The following is a 23,308-nucleotide window of genomic DNA, read 5'->3' on the forward strand; positions in this document are numbered from 1 at the left end:
TGTTTAGGAATTCCCTGTCCGAGTCTATATACACGTGGCCATGTGAGAGCATTTGCTGAGGGAAAGCGAACTCTTCCCACTCTCGACCACACTCAAATCCCCAGTAAATATGTTAGTGTCCGAATCTACAAACCCATAAGTATATAGTTCAGATAAACTTGCATTCAATGAATACATCGCACGTTAATGAAATGAATACTTCTTGTGGGTCCCCCAAATGCCCTGGTACGGCCGAGAGTGAGGAGAGTCCGCTCTCCCTCTCCAAATGCTCTCATATGGCCACGTGTATATAGCCTCTGACAGGGAAGTCCTACTCACTGCCGTCTCGTGGTGGGGGTGTTGTTTACAAAATTGAGAGAACGAAAAGCGAATGTCCGGCGCTCTAACCCGGTTGGTGGACAAGGCGAGTCCACCTAGGGGAGTTGGAAAACCCTGATTCCAAACCAATGGTGCACATGGGCTCCAGTATCCTGAGGGAACAAATGGCGTACGAATCAATCGTTGATCACCGGCTACCATGGGACTGCATCTCCTCACGATGCTCCACTGCCTTGTGGATCAGATCTTTAGGTCAACGGCTCTGGGTGTGGACCCTAAGAAAACCACCTGCTTCAGTTTGGGTACCTGGGCAGTATCACAGCCCTCACACAAATCAAATGAGATTCGTGCGGCGCATATGTATCTGGTGCCCCTTTGTACTAATATTTATGTGTTTAAGTGAATAATAAGAAATTAGTAGATGAACATAAACTTGCCCTACTATGTCCAAAAACAAACGGACATCAATATAAATAATTAATACAACAAGGAAAGATATAATTCTTGACTACTACTTATCACTCAATTCATACATCAATTTTTAAACCTAAATAGAAAACCAACCACTATGAAATGTTTCGAAACTTACTTAGGAAACAGTTTAACAAATTTGCCAAATTTTGATGCAGCTCCACCAAGACCACTAACATTTCCACCGCTACCTCCGCCACTGCCTCCAACTGTACTACCACCACCACTCATAGAATGACCTTGAGATTTTAATTTCATCAAAGAAACCAAATTGTGTGCATACAATTGAGGATGACGACCAGATAGTGACATCATAGTATCTCGAGTAACAGATAACCATAAACAACGACGTGGAAATAGCTTGATGAAAAGAAAACCAACCAGAGAAAAAACTTACAACAGATGATTGCTCAACAATGAAATGAATAGCGAGATTCATTAAAAAGGTTTATAATGAACAATATAATTGTAAACAAAAGAATTACAGTACAAATGAATGATTTTGACAATTTTACCTCGATATTTCAAGTTATCTATAATGTTAGATAGTGTAGGAGTAAGTTGAAGAAACTTTATAAGTAGATATGTGAGTATTTCCCGACCGTTGCTGCTATCATGACATGGTGGTCGGGCTCGCCTATCGTGATGAACCAATCGAGCTATACTGGCTGGAACAATCGTTCCTCAAGGTCCTATCATGCCAGACAGGTCGGTTGAAGAGCGGTAAGACTAAAAGCAGCAAACCCAAGGTCCGAAGGCAAAGTTGTACTGCCGACTGTACAGAGGTGTGACGGCAGTGAGGTGTTTCCTTCAGACAACCAGCATAACAACGATGCTGCCTTCCCACAAGGAGCGGTGGGGTTAGAAAAGGTCGACCCTAAAAATACACACTTCGCCTTATCCCACGGATATCCGTCTCCGGCGGTAAGGTCCCAACAAGTACGGAGCTAACACAAAAACTACCCACAAGAAGGTCATGTGTGATCGACCTCAAGCAGTTGTCCCTTGGGTACTGCGGTCACGCTCTTAGGTCATTAAGAACACTTCTAATCCAATTTCATTTTCAGGTACCTCTAGAAGAACCTTTCCACGGTGTGGGAAACCGGGAAGTGATAACTGCCCTCACTCAAGATCACTATATGTGACCATTTAAAACGTCATTGATTTAAGTTTCTTTCTCGGTTTCATTTGAATCACGTATACAAAGAAACTGTATAATTACTAGCATTATTTCCCTACTCATCGCATAGTGGTCTTATTTCGTATTTGTGATCTATATCCAGAAAATTGCTTTCGTTTGATTGAGGATATCCATTATTGAGGTTTACATTCTTGGCACAATTCAAAGATGTATACTTCTTATGAATCTAATATTAGGACGAAACAACTTTTCAGTATTTTCTGGTTCTTAATGATTATCTCTTACTAAAATCAATCTGTGATATAAAACTAAAGCTAATCAGTTGTTAATTTTAACCCTTTCCGAATTCAAATGACCATTTAGGTAGTAAGTATTTAATTATTGGTATTTAATAATTTCATCATATACATAGTTGAGATCACGAGTCAATTGAAGCTAGACCACCTTGGATAACCTGGAATCACTGGACAGCCATTTCGTCCTATTGTGAGACTCCTCAGCAGTGCAGTTCTTCCAGGTTTTCACTAGTGGTCTAGCTTCAATGGACTCACGCTTTCAACTATAGATAATTGTCATCCGAAAATATACATAAGAAGACAGGAGTTGTATATTTAATGATCAATTATTAATTTAAATATTAACCGCTTGTTGTGAAACCGAAAATCCTGCGTTCAGTCCTCAGCACCGATGAAGAGTAAGATATACGAAAGAAACAATTCACCTATATTTACTTGGTGTTGTTTATTTGTATCTTCCCATTGTTATTTAAGACTGTGATTGATCAGTCTTTTGTTGGCATATATGCATCCTGTGCGGACTGCCTCGATATGACCTCAAGTCACAAGCTTTATATGCAATGATAGATAGTGGCTAGCAGTGGAATCCAGTTTGACGCGCATTTCGTCCTATTTAGGACTCATCAACAATTTGATCTTGAACGATAACTAAAATGATCTTTCTCAACGTATAACATGAAAGATAAAAAATTATATTCATTTCAACTTACTAATTCTAGAGAATTCTCAGAAAGTCCTTTCAATTGTAAACAATATATACCATCATTTGTACCCAATAGAATAACTTGACCTATATTATGTAAATGAAATATACAATTATATATAATCATTAGAAAAAAGTATTGATATACATAAATTATACTATATCTATCTATTAGGAACAAAATTGTCCATCTTATCAATCATCTTAATATAATGAGTAACTTTGGATAATTTGAATTCATTTGTAAAAGCTTTGTTATTAGGATTAATATTTGACTAGTACTGTGGTTTGGTCTACTTATATCCAATATAAGTAGTATATGGTGATGGTCTGGGATAGAATGTATTTTGGCAGAAGATCGATAAGGAATGAACAGGAATGAAGCGCAATAGGTACGAAAATGTATGAACGATGAAATTAGAGAACGTTGATTGATATTTACGGAAGGAAAAGTTAAGATTGAGATAACTGAGTGTTATTTTGCAAATTAACTATTGATTGTATTGTTATCAGAATTTAGTGAGATAGTCGGTAATTTGTGCTTAAATACAATCGATTACCCCCAACTAGTGTTTTGTTCACTAAAGTACAACGAATGATTACGATCTACTCAAATGAAATCATTTCACACTGCATATCAACAACATTTTACTGATTATCTTTTGTGTTATTCTGAAATGTAATACTATAGACAACTACACAGTCCATGAACTGATATTTTACAATAGTTAGCTGATATCAGCAAGGGTAAGGATGGAAATGGATTGATGAATTAATGAAACTTCATCAGTTGAGATGGCTGGGACACGTGTTACGTATGTCCAACCACCGACTGACCCGACGTGCAATGTTTCATGGTGTAGGAGTAGGTTGGAAGAAAACTAGGGGTGGCCAGACCAAAACGTGACACAAATCTATGAAGTCAGTGACAAGTGGTCTGAGCCATATTGGTAGGTGTAGACTACCTGATTGGGATCCGAGAGATGATAACAATCGATGGTTAGAGACCTTGAATCACATGGTTCAAAATTGTTTGCAATGGCGAAGGTGCATCCACTCTTTGTGTTCTGCCAAATTATAATCTCCTGAATTCTTCATGTCCCTTTCTTTTTTTTCTCTTTCCAAATTCATTTCACTGTATTATACTCCTTGAATAACATCTTCAAACCCTAATCTTTCCGCTTACTGCTTATACTCTTACTAGTTCTACCTCTATGGGATTTGGATCGATAATTGTATCTCTGTGCTAATGTGATATGGCAACTCTATACGATGTACGTATGCACGTACGAAGTTCTACGTTGTGACTGACTGATTGATGTTAACAAGGTGTATTTGCAGTTTTTAGGGAACTGATGCTTTCTATGAGTTTTTCACATCATATTCATTTGTGACAATCACAATAAGTAGTCTAATTGAATGTAACAATTAATTAATAGTTTTCTTGATATGCTATTAACAGGGATCTATTCATTTTAGTATATATTGTGTAAAATATTAGCTTCAATAATACTGGGACGCCTAACCAAAGTTCGTGAAGGGCAGACTAAAGAAAACCAGGCTGGTTTTCGACCTGGACGTGGTTGTATAGACCAGATATTAACCCCACGTCAGGTCCTAGAACATAGACACACATTCAGTCCCACAATCGTAGCGCTCGCGCGCGAAACTGACAGGTCCTGGGTTCGAATCTCGCGAGACGGGATCGTCCCATAATAGGACGAAACCGCCGTCCAGTGCTTCCAGGTTTTCCATGGTGGTCTAGCTTCAACTGATTCATGATCTCAACTATTAGAATTATATAAATAAGTATTCAAAACTATAACCGAAGATCGATAATCTAAAAAAACGACTCACAAATCTACAAAACAACACCTAAGTTCGACAGACGGTGTAAAAAACCCGCTTAGACAAAGATGGTGGTTGAAACCAGATAATGAGAATGCATGAAATGGTTACAAAGCCATATAATTCAATATTTTGAACTATACAAATGAATGATAAACCAGACTGATTATATACCCTCATAATATTATACTCACAATCAAGCTTTCTCTCATGCTCTTGGTATACAGATATCGTATTTCAATTGTTGTCTCGGATTTTATTAAATAGTTAATTAAATGGAATATACCCATTAAGATATAAAATAAGAAAGATTGATTCAACAAAGAGTTCTCTATTCGGAGAATCCATTCAAAAAGCTGTACAATCACAAATATATGGTACTTATTGTTTCAGGATGACAATAACAGTGATCAAGAAAACTTTGTTCACTTGGTGTTGTATACTTGTATCTCCCATTGCACAAGCAGGTGGATATCAGGACTCAGTAACTAAGTGGATAACGCGATGGCGTTTGAAGCGAACAGTACTGAGTTCGAGTCCCAGAGTGAACATCAACAACTGAGATGCAGGTACATTCAGCTGACACCAGTACCAAATAGGACGAAACGTGCATCGAACTGGATTCCACTGCTAGCCACTATGAATGTTCGCTTAATAATAGTTTTATTGTTAAAGTCTTGAATATTTATCATGCAGATAAATAGAGAAATTATAAGTGGGAAAGAATAGCTCAGCATGATAATGTAAAAGGTTGACATTGAAATGAAATACAATCAGAAGGATAATAGAAACAGAAATAAATCAATTGAGGGTAAAACGTCTGTAGAGAAGATAGAAGAAGAAGCAAATATCTGTGAAGGAAGAGAGAAAATGATAAGACACTACGACCGTAGAAGAAGAGGTTGTGTTAATTACTTTTGCACGCATAATTCTGATTTTTGCAGATGTATGGCTATTGCTTTAGCAATGTTAAGAAAATGCAATATATCATTCTACCTCACTGTTACCACGTTTAACAGTTCACTATTATCATAATGATTGTCATCTGGAAACAATGAGCATACATATTTGTGATTGTACAGCTTAATAAATAAACATGGCCATTAAGAGTAGAAGATACTCTTAAGTTACTAGTATTTGACCACAGATGTCTTAGAAATATTGCTAGCATCTGCTGGGATAACCGGGTAAGTAATAGTGAGGTTAGACACAGGGTATTGGAGAATGATGGTAAATCAGTTGATGAGGTCATGAATCTTCATCAACTGAGATGGTTAGGCCACGTGTTATGTATGCCTGAACACCGATTACCACGACGTGCTATGCTGACTAGTATGGGGGATAGTTGGAAGAGAGTTAGGAGCGGCCAAACCAAAACATGGCATCAGTGCTTGAAGTCACTAACTTCTAGTCTGATCCATGTTGGTAGATGTAGACTACTTGGTTGGGGTCCACGTGACTATCGTAACCAATGGTTGGAGACTCTAGGTGACATGGATCAGAATCGATCACAATGGTGTAGGTGTATACACTCTTTATCTTTCCTTAAACCGTGAGATTAAAATTGCTTTATATCTGTCTTCCTCCCCATACTATATCCTCAAATACAATATTTCTTTTATATATTACCACTAAATTAACTAATTCTATGAATCCGATGTTGATTTTGTTGTGCTAGCGAGTTACGCCAACTGAGACCGATGCATAAATGTGCCTGGTCCTACGTTTTAGCTGACTGACTGACCATAAATGAATTCATCGAATAGAGTACACTCTTTGTTGAATCAAATATTTAGTTGTTTTTTTTCAAAATGATTATTTGATTACCATTATTAGCTGGATTAATCCATGTTGCAGTTGAATTAATTTTTAATGGACAACCTTGAAATACTAATGAAAAACAAGCTCCCATCTGAAAAAAAATAAAGAAAAAAGTAATAAATTCATTAATAACCATGAAAAGAGATGATGTCCTACAGTTGTCTACATAAGAACTTTACCGATTTCTTATAAATGAGTGATTAATTTAGATCGATTGATGAACTCTGAGAGTAAAGGATATGAGTAGTCTATGGACTTTGGATTATGGATTCCATCGAAGCATTGTTCACGATATCCTAAGTTCGGACAATAAACATCTATGCCATGATCTAAGTTGATGATGCTGGATTGACTGACTCAACCTAACTAACTTTTCAAGGCAATTGATGATTGTTTTGATCAGTTCTATTCAGTAGTCACACGCTTAAATTTGAGTAACTGAAGTATGGGTTAGAGATAATAGTAAATAAGACTAGGATTGTGATTGTACAGCTTTATAAATAAACATGGCCATTAAGAGTAGAAGATACTCATAAGTTACTAGTATTTGACAACAGATGTCTTAGAAATATTGCTCGCATCTGCTGGGATCATCGGGTAAGTAATAGTGAGGTTAGACACAGGGTATTAGGGAATGATAGTAAGTCAGTTGATGAGGTCATGAACCTTCATCGACTGAGATGGTTAGGCCACGTGTTACGTATGCCTAAACATTGGTTACCACGACACACTATGCTGACTAATATTAGGGATGGCTGGATTACTACCACTACTAAATTAACTAGTTCTATGAATCCGGTTTTCATCTTGTTGTTGTAACGAGGTATGGCAACTTGGACCGATGCAGTTATGTGCCTGGTCCTACGTTGTTGCTTACTGGCTGAACAGAACCTGAGAAACATGTTCCAACTAATTTGGGATTTATCAGCTTGATGCATCTACACTCCAGTAATGATGTTTACATTGAAACTGATCAAATATAGTTCTGAATATCAATAACAAAAAACTCAAATTCCTATATAAATGTATTGAGAGTGGTAGCCCAATGATTGAAAAATCTGAGAAAACTAAGACATCCCCCCATTATGGACTCAAACTCCAGATAGATGTTTGTCTATTACAGATTAAAAGTATCACTGTTCCTTGAAGAAATACAATGTAACATGAAGCCAAGTAAATCAATTAGTGCTTGTTTAATATGTTTTACTTCTATTGATTTTTGGACTAGTTAAATGGTTGATAAGAAAAATGTCATATTTCATAATTCATTGTCATGTTATCTTGGATAACTCGGGTAACTATTTCATTTTATAAACAAAAATATAGTCTTTTGAACAGCAGTATTGTTGCTTGATATTTACTGAGGTTAAATTTGAATTATGAACACATAAATATTGGCAAAAAGGAGCACCAGATATATATGCGCCACACAAGTCACTTGATTTATGTACGAGCTGTGATACTGCCTGGGTGCCCAGACAGACGCAGGCGGTTTTCCAAGGGGGCCACACCCCGAGCCTTTAACATTAAGGTATAATCTACAAGACAGTGGAGCAACGCCAGGAGGTGCAGTCCAATGATAGTTAGTGACCAACAATAGGTTCATAAGCCATTTTTTTCCCTTAGGATCCAGGAGCCCATGTACACCAATGGTTTGTAATGAGAGTTTTCCAACTCCTCTAGATGGACTCTCCATATCCACCAACCTGGTTAAAGTGCCAGGCATTTAATTTTCGTCCTTAGTTTCGTAAACAACAGTAATGCCACGAGAAGGCAGTGAGTAGGACTTTCCTGGTAATGGTTGTATACACGTGGCTATATGAGAGCGTTCTGAGAGGGAGAGCCGAATCTCCCCACCCTCAACCGTACCAGGGCATTTGGGGGCCAACAATGTAGTTACAATTAATAATCTCATAAACATTTTATTATCCAAAATAAAGTACTTGGAAATCTTCAGACAAATATCACACAATAATAATTTTTGAAAGAGCAGGACTATCGAGGATTTCTTGGTCTCAACTTTGACTATCCCCAAGAACTACCAACTCTGATATTATGCTGACACTTGTTGAAGTAAATTTGGAAAGATCATCAGCAACCAATGCAATTTCAGTTTGAATAGAATCTAGTCAATATTAGCACATGCTACGGACCGGAACGAAACACTTAATTGAACAATTTAGCTGTACCATGGATTTAATGTCAGATGAAAATCTGTAGCTTAAAGCTTAATAATGAGAAATGATTAATAGTGCATAATAACCATTGGTAAAACGATATATACAGTAAAATCTTACATTTCCTCGTGGTTTAGATTGTGGTGTTGGAGAAGTCAGCGAAGCGAGAGGTGGAGGAATCGATGACAGTATTTGACCTGGGTGGGATGCATCCTTATTAGGACAGCTTATTAATTCAATCATAGATGAACGTGATTTTTTCGTCTCATTTGTGTTAACAGGATTTACAACAGAAGAAATTAAAGCGGGAGAAGTGGCAATTTTCGACATCGTAGTAGCATGAGTAGTAGCGATTGTAGCACTATTAGTGAAAACAGACGAAGTAACAGTAGGGGCAGCTACACGTCTATGCAGTTTCACTGATGAAACAAGTGGTAGGTCTTTTGAAAAGTTGTCATTGTGGGATCGATTATTAATATTATTACCGTTTAAGTTACTACTTAATTCTATGCTGGAAACCATCTTTAAATGCGGTTGCAATGCCAGAGGTTGATTTGAAAGTAGATATGATGTCGATGCAGTAGTTCTCATGATTTCTGTATCTGTGATTGGTGATGTTAAAGTTGACGGTGGAATAACACCGCTAACTATTTTCTGATAATCATTAGTGCATATCTCTTGATCGTTTCTTTTCGGTAAAGAAGTTGTCACAAGTGATGTCGATGATGGAAATGGATGAATATCTGAACAAGGTGATAAACTAGACCGATAAAATAATTTTTTTCTATTCGTATTCTTTTCTTTTCTTTGAGGTATTAATTGTAATGATCCACCAATGTGAGATTTTCCTTGATTTGATAAATTACTATAAACAATATCGTCTACTTCTATATCATCACTGTCAATTGGATGAATATCATTGGATATTGATATTGGTGTTGGTTTTGTTGATAAACCGATAGTAGGTGAAGTAGTCGTGGTAATACTACTACTACTACTAATAGGATAAGTAGTATGTGTGCCCGTGGTAGTCGTACACTTTGTTGTTATTACTACATCCGAAGGATATGTAGTAATTGTGCTCGATGGTAGAGATGTGTAATTTTTAACAGAAGCAATATCTTGTTTCTCCGATAAGGATAGTTTAGTCTATTGATAAAAATAGTCAGAAAATAAAAAATTAATCATGAAATGATAATCAAATATCTATTTGATCAATCAAAAAAACTAACAAATGTATATATATTCTTATATATGGTTGAAATCATAAGTCAATTGAAGCTAAACTGCCAGGGAAAACCTGGAAGCACTGGACGGCCGTTTCGCCTTATTGTGGGACTCCTCAGCAGTGCGCAACCACGATCCCGCATTCACGAAATTTGAACCCAGGACCCACCAGTTTTGCGCCAGAGCCCTTAACCGATAGAAATGTATATATAATTGCTAGGTTTTTATGCAAATGTAGAAGGTCGATTGATGAGCAAGTGATTCTTCATTAAACTAAGGTGGTTGGGATACATGTTAAGTATCCCTAACTATAGCCCCCTGTCTATATCAACGAATGATTTATGTGGATATGAAAGTAAGTCACAAGGAAGCTAGACACGATGAAACCAAAATGTTGCATTAGATAATAAATTCACTGAATGTTGGTGGACAGAACCTTCTTGTTCGATATAGGACTTCGTGGTCGGAATTCTCATGAGAATCGTGATGTGTGGTTAGTGACTATGAATGATATATCTCATAATCAGTCACAATGATGCAGATTCATTTGCTTTTTTTTTTCTTTCTCCATCTTTTGAATCCCAGCAACCGTTCCCGCAATAGGACGAAACAGTCATCCAGTGCTTCCAGGTTTTCTTTGGTGGTCTAGCTTCAATTGACTCATGATTTCAACTATGAAACTACTGAAATCTTCACAAAACCCCTTTGTGATTTCTTATTATCATTGATGTTACATCATTATATAGATTTTCGTCCTATTCATTATTCGGGGTCATATTAGTATTGGAATCTTAAGCAATGTATATATGTGTGTCAGGTTATATAATGACTATTACGAAGTGACAAACGAAAAAAATAACTACACTATTCTTGAATCTTTTCTTTGATTTCCATTAATAGGCTTGTGTAAATTGATTTCTTTTTGGCATAGTAACAGAAAAAAAAACAACCTAAACTTGTGTAAATGCATCATTCATACATTTGGAACAATATACCTAAAGAGAACTAATTATGACTTATTTGTAGTCATGATATAAGATAGGGTAACTTCATTTGTATAATTAACAATAAACAATTAACTCTCATTTATCTTAACTATTTAGTGGATCACAAATTTCAGGTCAAGGCTTCATGTGATGAAATTGATTTAAACATAGACATGTAAGAATAATAATAATAATGTTTCATGTAAGCCTTATTTAATGCATAGAAACTAAACAACAAAGGTGAAATTGGTCTCGAACCTGTTACCAAGTGGCTAATATTGAGATGGTTTGGTTAGTAAGCACCTACTCCTATGTATTCGATACAGCAATTATGTAGAGATTCGTAAATTAGGCTCTAATTCATAATTTGCAAACTATTTATACTGGCATCTAGCTATCTAGATAGAAGTCTCTGAACCGGAAAGTGTTGTATCCCGTGGAGAATTATGAGTAGTAACTGTTGAAAATTATTTATGGATCAATATAATACATATATTTCCTATTGTATAATTGTTAGGTAACTTTTCATATTCATGTTCCTTTTATTATGAGCTTTATTTTGACCCACAGACAATTACTGTACGATTTACCATTCCTGAGTTATACCCAGTCTATCAATTACTGTTCCCATCTATTCAGAGCCGCATTTGGCTAAATCTTGTCAGTCAGTCAGCTACAACGTAGGATCAGGCACATATATGCATCGGTCCAAGTCGCATATCTTATTTTCTATTTTATGGTACGATGTAGTGAGTTTGTTTGGTATATAAACCCAGTATGGTTGAGAATAATGATTCATCTTACAGAGGCTATTACTGGTGTTCTAGACTTAACTGGCTGGGCTAGGCACATAACAGGACCGACGAGTACTCTAGACTACTCGTACGGCTTTTGTGTATCATTGCTCTGATCGATAATTCACTCCTCTCTGATTGGCGGAAATCATCATGTTCTCATATATTAACAGAGAGATTCAGCCTAACACCTCACTTCAAGGAGCAAATCACAATAAAATATTACTTGAAAAACCTACCATTTGAAAATGACTTTCTGATTTCATTCTGTCGTTATTATTATTATTATCATCAATCGTAGGAATAACATTAAAATTAGCTGGTACAAAAGAAGATGACACTGGAGTAGACGGTAAAGAACTAGATACTTGTACATAATCTTTTGTATTCATCATCATTATTGTCCGATGATTATCTGTTGTAATAGTTGGTGTAGAAGGTATATTATTAACAACAGGAGAATGTGGTTGAATATCACTCTTATTATTAATACTACAAATAGTAGTTGTAGGAACAGGAGTAGGTATATCAATCGTAGGCTTGGTAGATAAACTAATATTATCCGGTTTATAAGTAGTAGATATGGTATCCAGATTTATTTTCATCTCAGATTTCATTGATGAATCACTATCTGATCTTGATTTATCTTTCATAAATAATGGTAATTCACTATCACCATCAAAACCATTATTAATCTATAGAGAAAAGAATTTGGGAATTTTTTAATAAAAAACAATGAATGAACAAAGCCATTTATCAATACCAAATAGTTGAAGGTAGTCAACAGGAAATTTTAGACCTAGGTATTGTATGCTAGTTGGCATACGTCAGAAAGGTGTACTTGAAACCTAGATGACGCTCCCTTTGGTATTCAAACATGCATCAATTAGTTACAGTTTGAGAGGTTATCACTAATCTAATTGAACTACGACTGATCCCTCGTAGGATTGAACTGTTATCATTGATTTATCAGTTAGAAGTGATCTAGGTTATGTTTGTGCAGTCTTTCAGCGTGGGTTAGATGTTACTAATTAATGGATACACCTCAATCTTACAAGAAGCCAATCGTGGTCTGAAAGACAGTCTGAAAATCTAAAGATGAGTGACGTGGGTTCGAGTCCGGCCATATAAATAATATCCTAATATGGTACACGAGAGGTCAAATCATTCAGACTAATAGTTACATTACGATATGATTGACAGAATTCGATCAGCACTAAAGAGCTACATAAAAATGATATTAGTAGCTACTAACTCAGTGGGAAAACAATGGACGTAACTGAGATATTGGTCAAATTGAAAACAGATTACATATGACTGTTTCAATTAGTTCAAAGTAATTTATTCTTCTTACTCAGAGTATCTAATTAAAGAATTATTTGATTATCAAGTCTAACAAGACCTAACATGGAACTTCTCAGCAGGCCACAATCAGACCTACCTAAAATCAGAACAAGAGTTTTCGGGATTCACAGCGAACGCCACAAGTAACATTGGATTTCAAGAGTCAATCAAGTTTCCTGAGTCAATCCAGCCAAACAACAAGTCACCAGGACTGATAAGACTTTCAAGATAAGTGAAGTGATCAACGCATCCAACTGCTTCACTCTATAATTTGTCTGGGTGTTGATGCAGACCAGTCCTAAATTAACATTTTACATCTAGGTAGGGAGAAACAGATCTCAAGCAAACGTGTACTGTTACTCAAGGTATTCAAGTAACTGTATTGTCGGTGTCCTCAACCAATTAGACTATGTTATCTGAGCACTTCATATTTCTGATGAAGTTCTGTTCTCTGAGCTGGATGGTTAGGTAGAAGTTTGTGCTGAAGTTGTCATTCAGAATAACGATGAATTCTTCACGACGAAACCATCCATCTCAAAGAACAAAACTCCGTCAAAATCATCTATCTAAGCTACACATGTTCTCCACTTCATGTTTATAAGTGAGTTTTCTAAAATCAATCATTGAAAAGTTATATGAATCAATTATAATATTGTTATGTCCTGATAAGAATAGTGAATGGTAACTTTGAGGACTATTTATGAACCAATACTGTGCATATATTTTTATTGTATAATTGTTAACTAACTTTTATTTATTATTTATTTAAACACATAAATATTGGTACAAAGGAGGCACCAGATATATATGCCCCACAAAAATCTCATTTGATTTGTGTGAGGGCTGTGATACTGCCCGGGTGCCCAAACCGAAGCAGGTTTTATTGGGGGGGGGCAACACCCAGAGCCTTTAACCTAAAGATCTGATCCACAAGGTCGTGGAGCATTGTGAGGAGATGCAGTTCCATGGCAGTCGATTGGTTTATACGCCATTTGTTCCCTGAAGATACTGGAGCCGATGTGCACCATTGGTTTGGAATGAGAGTTTTCCAACTCCTCTAGATGGACTTTTTCTGTCCACTAACTAACCCGGTTAAAGCGCCGAACATTCGCCCCTCCACACTCTCGGCCGTACCAGAGCATTTGGGGGCGTTGATTAACTAAACTATTCATATTCGTGTCCCCCTTATTATAAGCTTTATTTTAATTTATGAACTATTGTTATGCCATCTCCTTTATCCACAGCCACATTTGGCTGAATCTCGTACAAATGTTATTTTCCATTTTATGGTACGATGTGGTCTGTTTGATTGGTATATAAACTCAATTGGTTTGAAATACAATGACTCATATAGCAGAGGCTGTTATTGGTGTTCTGCACTTAACTGGCTGGGCTAGGCAGAAAGCAAGACCGAAAGGTACTCTACACTACTCGTACGGTTTTCGTGTGTCATTGGTCTGATCGATAATTCGCTACTCTCTAATTGGCGGTATTACCACGTTATACATTAACAGGAATATTGTTCAAATATGACGAACATCAATTGAAAGTCACCTTAAAAATTCATCAATTTCACAATACCCAATAATTTTAATGTTAAAGTAGATAGAATTACAGTTTACAAAACAAAACAAACAAACACACATTTCTCAAGCCATTTTACATTCGTATATAGTTGAATTCATGAGTCAATTAAAGCTAGATCACCATGGAAAACTTGGAAGCACTGGATGTCTGTTTCGTCCTATTATGGGACTCCTCAACAGTTCGCATCCACGATACCACCTCGCGAGCGAGATTCGAACTCAGGACCTACCAGTCTCGCACCAGAGCACATTCAACCGAATTCCAAAAAAGAAATTAACATTAGGTTAGAGATATAAAAAGAATAACAACTTACTTGACCATTTATAATAATATCTGTTGTATTGAATACATGTCCATTTTGTTCTTGTTTAATAAATGAATGATCAATTATATCATTCGTGATACTATCATCAATATTACCATCATTTTGGGTATCATTCAATTTTCCATTAATCTTATTCAAAGTTGAATCATCTCCATTAAGTACAATTGAATAATCCTCTAGATGGTTATGTTTCAACAGTGTAATTCCTTGATTATTCAACTTTTTATCTTGATCATCTTCATCTTCATGATCATGATCGTGAGAAGTAGTAACAATAGTAGAATCCATAGTAACATCCAATTTCATTAATTCCTTCTGATCATCATCAATTTGATCTTGTTTAATAGTTTTAATAGTAGAAGAGATTTTCATAACATTCAATGTATCAATGTTTGTATACTTTTCATTGATTATTCCATTAGTTAAAGATTGACCATTATGATTTAGATCATCATTATTATTATTAGTTAATTTATTGGATTGAATATTAGTTAATGCAGATAATCCTGTTGGAAGTACAGAAGCTCTAAATGAAAAATAATATTAAAAAGAAAGTAAAAATATGATCAAAATGATTAGATCTATAGAAGAATATTTAATGATTGAATTCAAGTTCTCTGTTGAAAAGATAATATTATCAGAAGGCGGTTTTGTGGAGATTTCAGTAGTTTCATAGTTAAAAGCATGAGTCAATTGAAGCTAGACCACCAAGGTAAACCTGGATGTGTAATGCAGAACAGTCTCACAATAGGACGAAATGGACGTCCAGTGCTTCCAGGTTTTCCTTGGTGATCTAGATTCAATTGACTCATGCTTTCAACTATGAAATGATAATAGTCATTATTTAAAATTACTAAACTTTAATTCGAATATATTTATTGATATTATAATGATGATATAAAGTAGAATAGAAACATTATAACAACATAGACATAGGAACAATAACGGGGAGGATTTGCATGCATATAGCAAACAATTCTCTTTGAACTCAGCATACAACAATACCGTCATGCACTGTCCCATCGCCCTTGGCAGATCAAGCAACCCAAAAGTCACGAGAACACCATCAGGGCAAACGACAGGCCAGGTACACCAACACAGACAAAGCAAAGTCTATATATTCAAAGAAGAACAAATTACTTCGTCCAAACAAAGTTATTGACTAAATTTTTTAATGATAAATTACATATTATTATTCACTTTCAAATTGTTTTGTGGAGAATACTATGATTTCTAATATGTATTCATTATAAAACTGACCTTAGTTGGAGTATCACTAAAAATCGGGGAGAATCAGAGAGCTGTTTCATCATAATATATAGCTTTTCATAGCAGTGTACACTCATAATGCAACCAGAGAGAGAACTCAGCACTTTAAAGTCACGCGGCAAGCTCTATTCCATTAGAACTACTAGGTTAGTGTCCAATGGTACAATTTTGGCTTCAATCCATTAGAGATGTAATGAGACAGAAACTGAATATCATTCATAAAAACTAATTTACTTCCAGTGTCTGAATTTCACCAGTAATGACTTTCAACGGGGAGCTTAAAAAAACAGCCTGAAACAAATCACTACTGAAATGACAATTATAGATTAATTGAAAAGGGTTATGAACGAGCACAGTTGATGAGCCCCGTAATAGGACAAAACAGCGGTCCAGTGTTCCTAGTTTTTAATAGTACGCCAACCGAGATCAATTTGTGGCTTTACACATTTCCTTCAACGATTTATCAAATTAAACATTTGAGTAAATAAGTAAGGAATATACCTCTCTCAATTTATTCACTAGAGTCTCCTACAGCCACAGCCACTTTTGGTTTGATCTTATATATTTAATTTTTCATTTTATAGTGTGATGAGGTCTAATCTTCTTGTAGATAAAGCACTTAAGTTTGAAATGTACGATTTATATAGCGGAGGCTAATATTTGTGTTCTGGATTGAACGAATTGGGTTAGGCGAGAAATTAATATACAGAGGATCAATAGGGACTAAGAGTTGACTCAAAGCTTTTAGTGCTGTTTGACGCATCATTAGATTGGGATAGGGACAAGGGTATGTAAGTCAGTACACTGATTAGCGAGTTTATCACGTGATGTTTGAAGGGCCATGGGACATAACACATAAGGATAATAATGATACTTCTTTGGAACAAGTTTTTAATGATCAAAAAAGTTACTTTCACAAAGAAATAACAAGAAGTTAATCAATGTCGTTAGGGCGCGGATCGGCAAAGCAAGAGCAGCTTATTTACAACTGAAGAACATCTGGAACTCAAAACAATTGTCAATTAACATCAAAGTCAGATTCTTCAATACAAATGTCAAGACAGTTCTACTGTATGGGGCAGGAACCTGGAGAACTACGAAAGCCATTATCCAGAAGATACATGTGTATATTAACAGTTGTCTACTCAAGATACTTCGGATCCGATGGCCAGACACGATCAGCAACAAGCTGTGGGAGACAACTAACCAGATTCCAGAGGAGGAAGAAATCAGGAAAAAGCGAAGGAAGTGGATAGGAAACACATTGGGAAAATCACCCAACTGCGTCACAAGGCAAGCACTCACATGGAAACCTGAAGGCCAAAGGAGAAGAGGAAGACCAAAGAATACATTACGCCGAGAAATGGAGACAGACATGAGAAGAATGAACAAAAACTGGATAGAACTAGAAAGGGAGGCCCAGGACAGAGTGGGTTGGAGAATGTTGGTCGGCGGCCTATGCTCCATTGGGAGCAACAGGCGTAAGTAAGTAAGTAAGCAAGTAGTCAATGTCATTATCAATAATGAAAACATTAATAACTATAAGCAAAATAAGAATGTTTACTAGACTTACCCTGATAACCAAGCGAATTTTTGAGCAAATTTTAATTGTCTTAATAAAGACATTAATTCCCTAGTGTTCAATAAAAAGAAAAAGAGAATATTACTACAAGTGAAAAATGAAAATATCGAAGAGGTTAGTTTAAATGCAAGATGGTTATTATCAAGGAATGATGAAGTGCAAATAGTTGACGGGTCCCATTCGGTTTTCGATGACTAATTCATTGATATTACTACGCGACGAAACCCATCTTCATATAAATATCATTTAGTAAATGTAATTCTTTCCAAATAAAAACATTCCTTCACATCACTCTCCTCTCTCTCTCTCTCACACACACACACCAAGATCACTTACAATTGTCTTGTTTAGATAAAATAGCACAAAACCAACCAAGTCAGGAAGATACAGTGACTAGAAGAGTTTTAACAATGTCCGATGGCATGAGATAGCTAGGTTGAGCATAACCGTGAACTGGTTGTAGCTAGAAACGTAATTCATTGGATTTCTACTCAAAAGTGTGAAAGCCTAAGCTCACTGTGAGACGTGGTCCTGAGTCCGATCCCTAGTGAGGTCGTGGTTGCAAAGGGTGTGAAGAAGTTCTAAACCAGGATAAAACGTTAACCTGTCTAACTCCCTCACATCAATAATAAAAATTACACAGAAAATCAATCTCAATAGACAAAAAGGAACTATCATGAGTACTGACCGTATGAGTGTTTGTGTGTATGCAAGTTGGTACTCCCGCATCATAACGATTGACAGTTAATGAATAAAAGTACTAGGGGGCATCAAAAAACGATTTAATTTTTTTAAGCATGAATCAGGAGTGACATTTTTTTTACTGCGGAAGAGGAGAGACGAGATTTTGTCAAATGATTAAACAATGATGATGTACAACGAAGATCGAATATCTAATACAACTTCTCTTTCAGATTATTTGTTTAATTTCCAATTATAATGAAGAAGTCGATTGTTTTTTAATTAAGCTTAATGTGATAATTCAGTGATTAGGACAATTGACTTTCACCTACTAAGTGCATGTCCAAGCCCTGTTTCATCTACTATGACTAAGGCAACCAGACATTGTTATTAGCCTTCACAAATTGAAGTGAAACTTGAAGTCGAATCCATTAATCTGTAATTATTAAACAAGTTAATAGTCATTTAGTATTGTTTGTTTGAATCTTCACATTGATGCTTAGGACTGAAACTGGTCAGTCACTGAATTCAAACTTCACTCAACTGTACAAGCAAGTGGCTATAAGGGGTCAGTAACTAAGTGGTTAACGCGATGGCGTTTGGAGCGAAAGGTATTTGGTTCGAGTCCCAGAGTGAACATCAACTCTGAGATACAAGTACATCCAGCTGACGAATCCCAAATAGAACGAAACGCGCGTCAAACTGGATTCCACTACTAGCCACTGTTCATCTTTGCTTATACAGTTAATAGTCAGCTTATCATGTGAAATAGAAGAAAGCTTTCCAACAATTCAATATAATGATTATTCATGGATACAATTCCAGAAGTTGTATAGAATTACATACAAACTAATAAGTGAATTTAATAAAATACAATAATCAGATAGTCTATGAAATTCAATTTTGAGAGGGGAATAATTGCAACCCTACATAGTATCGGCAAACCTTTTAAATGATCAAAGTACAATATAGTGAAATCTGTTTTTTTTTAAAAAATCAGCTGATGCTTAAAATATTGAATCGGCTTATTACAATAAAAAAAACTGGCTAGTAACAAATGATATTTGAAACTAAATTTCTTAACTTCAATCAGCCAGTTATGATATCAGTAAAAGAAGGGATAATATATCTTTTCATTACAAGAAACAATTTATTGAATTCATTAGTATTGTTTGTTTTGAATCTTCCCATCGATGTTTAGGACTGCAAATGGTCAGTCTCTTATTGACATATGTGCATGCTGTGCGTATTACCTCGATATAGTCTTAATTCACAAGCATTATAAGCAAGATGGATAGTGGAATCCAGGGAGCGCGTTTTGTCCGATTTGGGACCCATCAGATGAATATATCTGCATCTCAAAGTTAATATTCACTCAGGAACTCGAACCTAGTACCTTTCGCTTCAAACGTCATCGTGTTATCCACTTAGCTACTGAATCACCTCATTCCACAAGCAAGTGACTATCAGGACTCAATAACGTGATGGCGTTTGAAGCGAAAGGTACTGGGTTTGAGTCCCAGAGTGAACATCAACTCAGAGATACAAGTACATCCAGCTGACGAGTCCTAAATAGGACGAAACGCGTATCAAACTGAATTCCACTGCTAGTCACTATCCAACTTGGTTTAAAAATAATTTATTGTTCTATCAAAATAGAGAGAAAAAACAAACGACAAGGGATAAAAGTATTGATTTATGCTTAAACATATATCTATCTATCTATCTCTTTCTTTTATCATAATTTATCCAATCAAAATCTATTTTGATCATTGAATAGTTGCTAATAGAATGGATAAAAGAGTTATTGGGTTTTCATTTTTGGCAATAAGAGGAGAATAGAGAAAAAAATAATTAAAAAAATCAAAAAATCGATCATTCATAATGAATGATAATATAAAAGTGATAATGTCAATAATTTAGTACAAAGAGGAAAGATAACAACGAGAATCATGGAGCGACGTATGACAACAATCACAACAAAGACTATGTTGTTAACTAGTATATTGACGGAGACAAAGAAAATTTGATGATTATTTTATAGATTAACAGCTAAAAGAGAGAATGAAAGTAATAAACAAGGGAGAATTTAAATATGAAGAATTATTGATATTAAAGTATACCACCGATTATCAATGAGCTAATCTTAGTCAGATGAGTTTTTTTTTTCAGAATTCATAGTTGTTAAGACAATAAATATGATATATCCCGACGAGAATAATGAATGGTAACTGTTGGGATCTATTGATGAACCAATACGATTCATATATTCTTATTGTATAATTGATAAGTAACTAAACTATTCATGTCCCTCATATTATGAGCTTTATTTTGACCTATGAAATATTATTATACGATTTACCGTTCTTGAGTTATCCGCTGTCTATTATTTACTATCTCCCCTATTCACAGCCACTTTTGGCTATATTTTGTATAAATGTTATTTTCTATTTTATGTTGCAATATGTTCTATTTGCTTTGTATATAAACCCATGACCTTTGAAATACATGATTCATATCGTGGAGGCTGAAATTGATGTTCTGAACTCCACAAACAAGGCTATGAAAAAGGGCTGATAAAGACTCTAGACTAGCTCGTACGGGTTTACGTGTTATTGGTCTAGTCGATAAGTCACTGTCACCAGGCATACATATGCATCGATCCAAGTTGCCATACCTCATTAGCACAACAAGATGAAATCGAAATTCATACAAGTACTTAATTTAGTGGTGGTAATATATATAAAAAAGGTTGTACATAAGGATATAGTACAGGAAGAAAGACAGATATAAAGTGATTTTAATCTCAAGGTTTAAGGGAAGATAAAGAGTGTATACACCTACGTCATTGTGGTCGATCCTGAGCCATGTCAAACAGAGTCTCCAACCATTGGTTACGATAGTCACGAGGACCCCAAACAGGTAGTCTGCTTCTACCAATATGGTTCAGACTAGAAGTTGGTGACTTCGAGACTTGGTGCCACGTTTTGGTTTGACCACCCCTGACTCTCTTCCAGCCATCCCCGATACTAGTCAGCATTGCGTGTCGTGGTAATCGGTGCTGCGACATACGTAACACGTGGCCCAACCATCTCAGTCGATGAAGATTCATCACCTCATCAACTGATTTACTATCATTCCCTAATACTATGTGTCTAACCTCACTATTACTTACCCGATGATCCCAGCAGATGCTAGCAATATTTCTAAGACATCTGTGGTTAAATACTAGTAACTTACGAGTATCTTCTACTCTTAATGGCCATGTTTCACAGCCGTAAAGTAGAACAGAACGAACTACTGTGCAGTATAATCGTCCCTCAATTGGTTGATAGGATATAGATTGATTTCAATCAAGAATGGTATTTATTTTTAGACCATTTGAACATTATTATAAAGTTGAACAAATACATATTTGAAAAATTACATAGACAATAATCAGCTGATTATGTATGTATCTATGTGAACATATGACTATGTATAGGTCAATAACAAACTAACTTACAAAATAATAACAGTATTTAATACTATGGATAACGTCTAGACATACATAGTTTGTAATGGATAATATCAGTGTTCCAAACGTTGCCATTGATAAGTTCAGTCATAAGTTTGAACACATTCAACAACAAAACCCCTCTATAGACAATAATAATAATAATATCTGTGGGACAAAGGATATATGGATATATGAGACAAGTGAAGCGGTAAATAAGTCATATGATGACTATATAGGAATTCAAAATATTACTGGGGTAAGATGAAAGAAAGAAATCTCATGACAGTGATAACATAATCCTTTTGTCTATATATGAAATATAAATAATAACGACAAAGACAAGGAGATAAACCGATAAGGATTAAAGATAAAGCAAAAAAGATAAGGAAATATAGTTTAGAAGAAAAAAATTTATTTTTCATTACCACTTAACATAAACACACATACACGTACATACATCTATACAGAATTAAAATTGATCAGAGTGGGTTTTGTGGAGAATTTAGTATTTTCACAGTTGAGATCATGAATCAATTGGTCGCGCAATTTCGTGGATTAGTTGAAGTTAGACATTAACACCGTTGGATGACGGCCGGCTAAGTGGTCTGTCGGTTAAGGGCTCTGGCTCGAGACTGGTAGGTTCTAGGTTCGAATCTCGCGAGTGCGAGATCGTGGGTGTGCACTGTTGAGGAGTCCCATAATAGGACGAAACGGGCGTCCAGTGCTTTCAGGTTTTTCATGGTGGTCTAGCTTCAATTGATTCATGATCTCAACTGTGAGAATTAAAATTGTATGACTTTTTTTCTTTGTATCCATATAGAATTTGATCTTCTAGTAGACAAAAATTGTAATGATCATTATCATTTTAATTAGAATAAAGAAGTAAATAATGACAGGTTAAAGGTCAACAATAACTAATCAACATCGAGGTGTATAGACGAAGCATTGAGCAATATATGGAGAAATTCAAATACTTTATTTCTATCTTAAGTTTATTTATTTAAACACAGAAATATTGATACAAAAGGGCACCAGATATATATGCGTCATACAAATCAAATGAGATTTGTGTGAGGGCTGTGATACTGCCTAGGTGCCCAAACTGAAGCAGGTGGTTTTCTTAAAGGGCTACACCCAGAGCCTTTGACCTAAAGATCCGATCCACAGGGCAGTGGAGCATCGTGAGGAGATGCAATCCCATGGCACCCGATGACAAACAATTGATTCATACGCCATTTT

At 35.7% G+C, this 23,308-nt stretch overlaps 1 protein-coding gene across 1 annotated transcript in view; it reads right to left on the reverse strand.

Moving 5' to 3' along the window:
• Positions 1 to 23,308, reverse strand: part of Smp_139790 (protein kinase) — a gene marked incomplete at its 3' end in the record, with an annotated part of 100,084 nt that overhangs the window by 3,220 nt on the left and 73,556 nt on the right. The window contains exons 15-21 of the mRNA XM_018795236.1: positions 17,881 to 17,940; positions 15,027 to 15,564; positions 12,022 to 12,477; positions 8,896 to 9,924; positions 6,605 to 6,689; positions 2,937 to 3,016; positions 908 to 1,149 (exon numbers count right to left, since the gene is read on the reverse strand). Coding sequence (XP_018649569.1) covers positions 908 to 1,149; positions 2,937 to 3,016; positions 6,605 to 6,689; positions 8,896 to 9,924; positions 12,022 to 12,477; positions 15,027 to 15,564; positions 17,881 to 17,940 — 2,490 coding nt within the window. The remainder of the gene's footprint in view (positions 1 to 907; positions 1,150 to 2,936; positions 3,017 to 6,604; positions 6,690 to 8,895; positions 9,925 to 12,021; positions 12,478 to 15,026; positions 15,565 to 17,880; positions 17,941 to 23,308) is intronic.

Source organism: Schistosoma mansoni, chromosome 2, assembly GCF_000237925.1.
Source record: "Schistosoma mansoni strain Puerto Rico chromosome 2, complete genome".
NCBI classification, from domain to species: domain Eukaryota; kingdom Metazoa; phylum Platyhelminthes; class Trematoda; order Strigeidida; family Schistosomatidae; genus Schistosoma; species Schistosoma mansoni.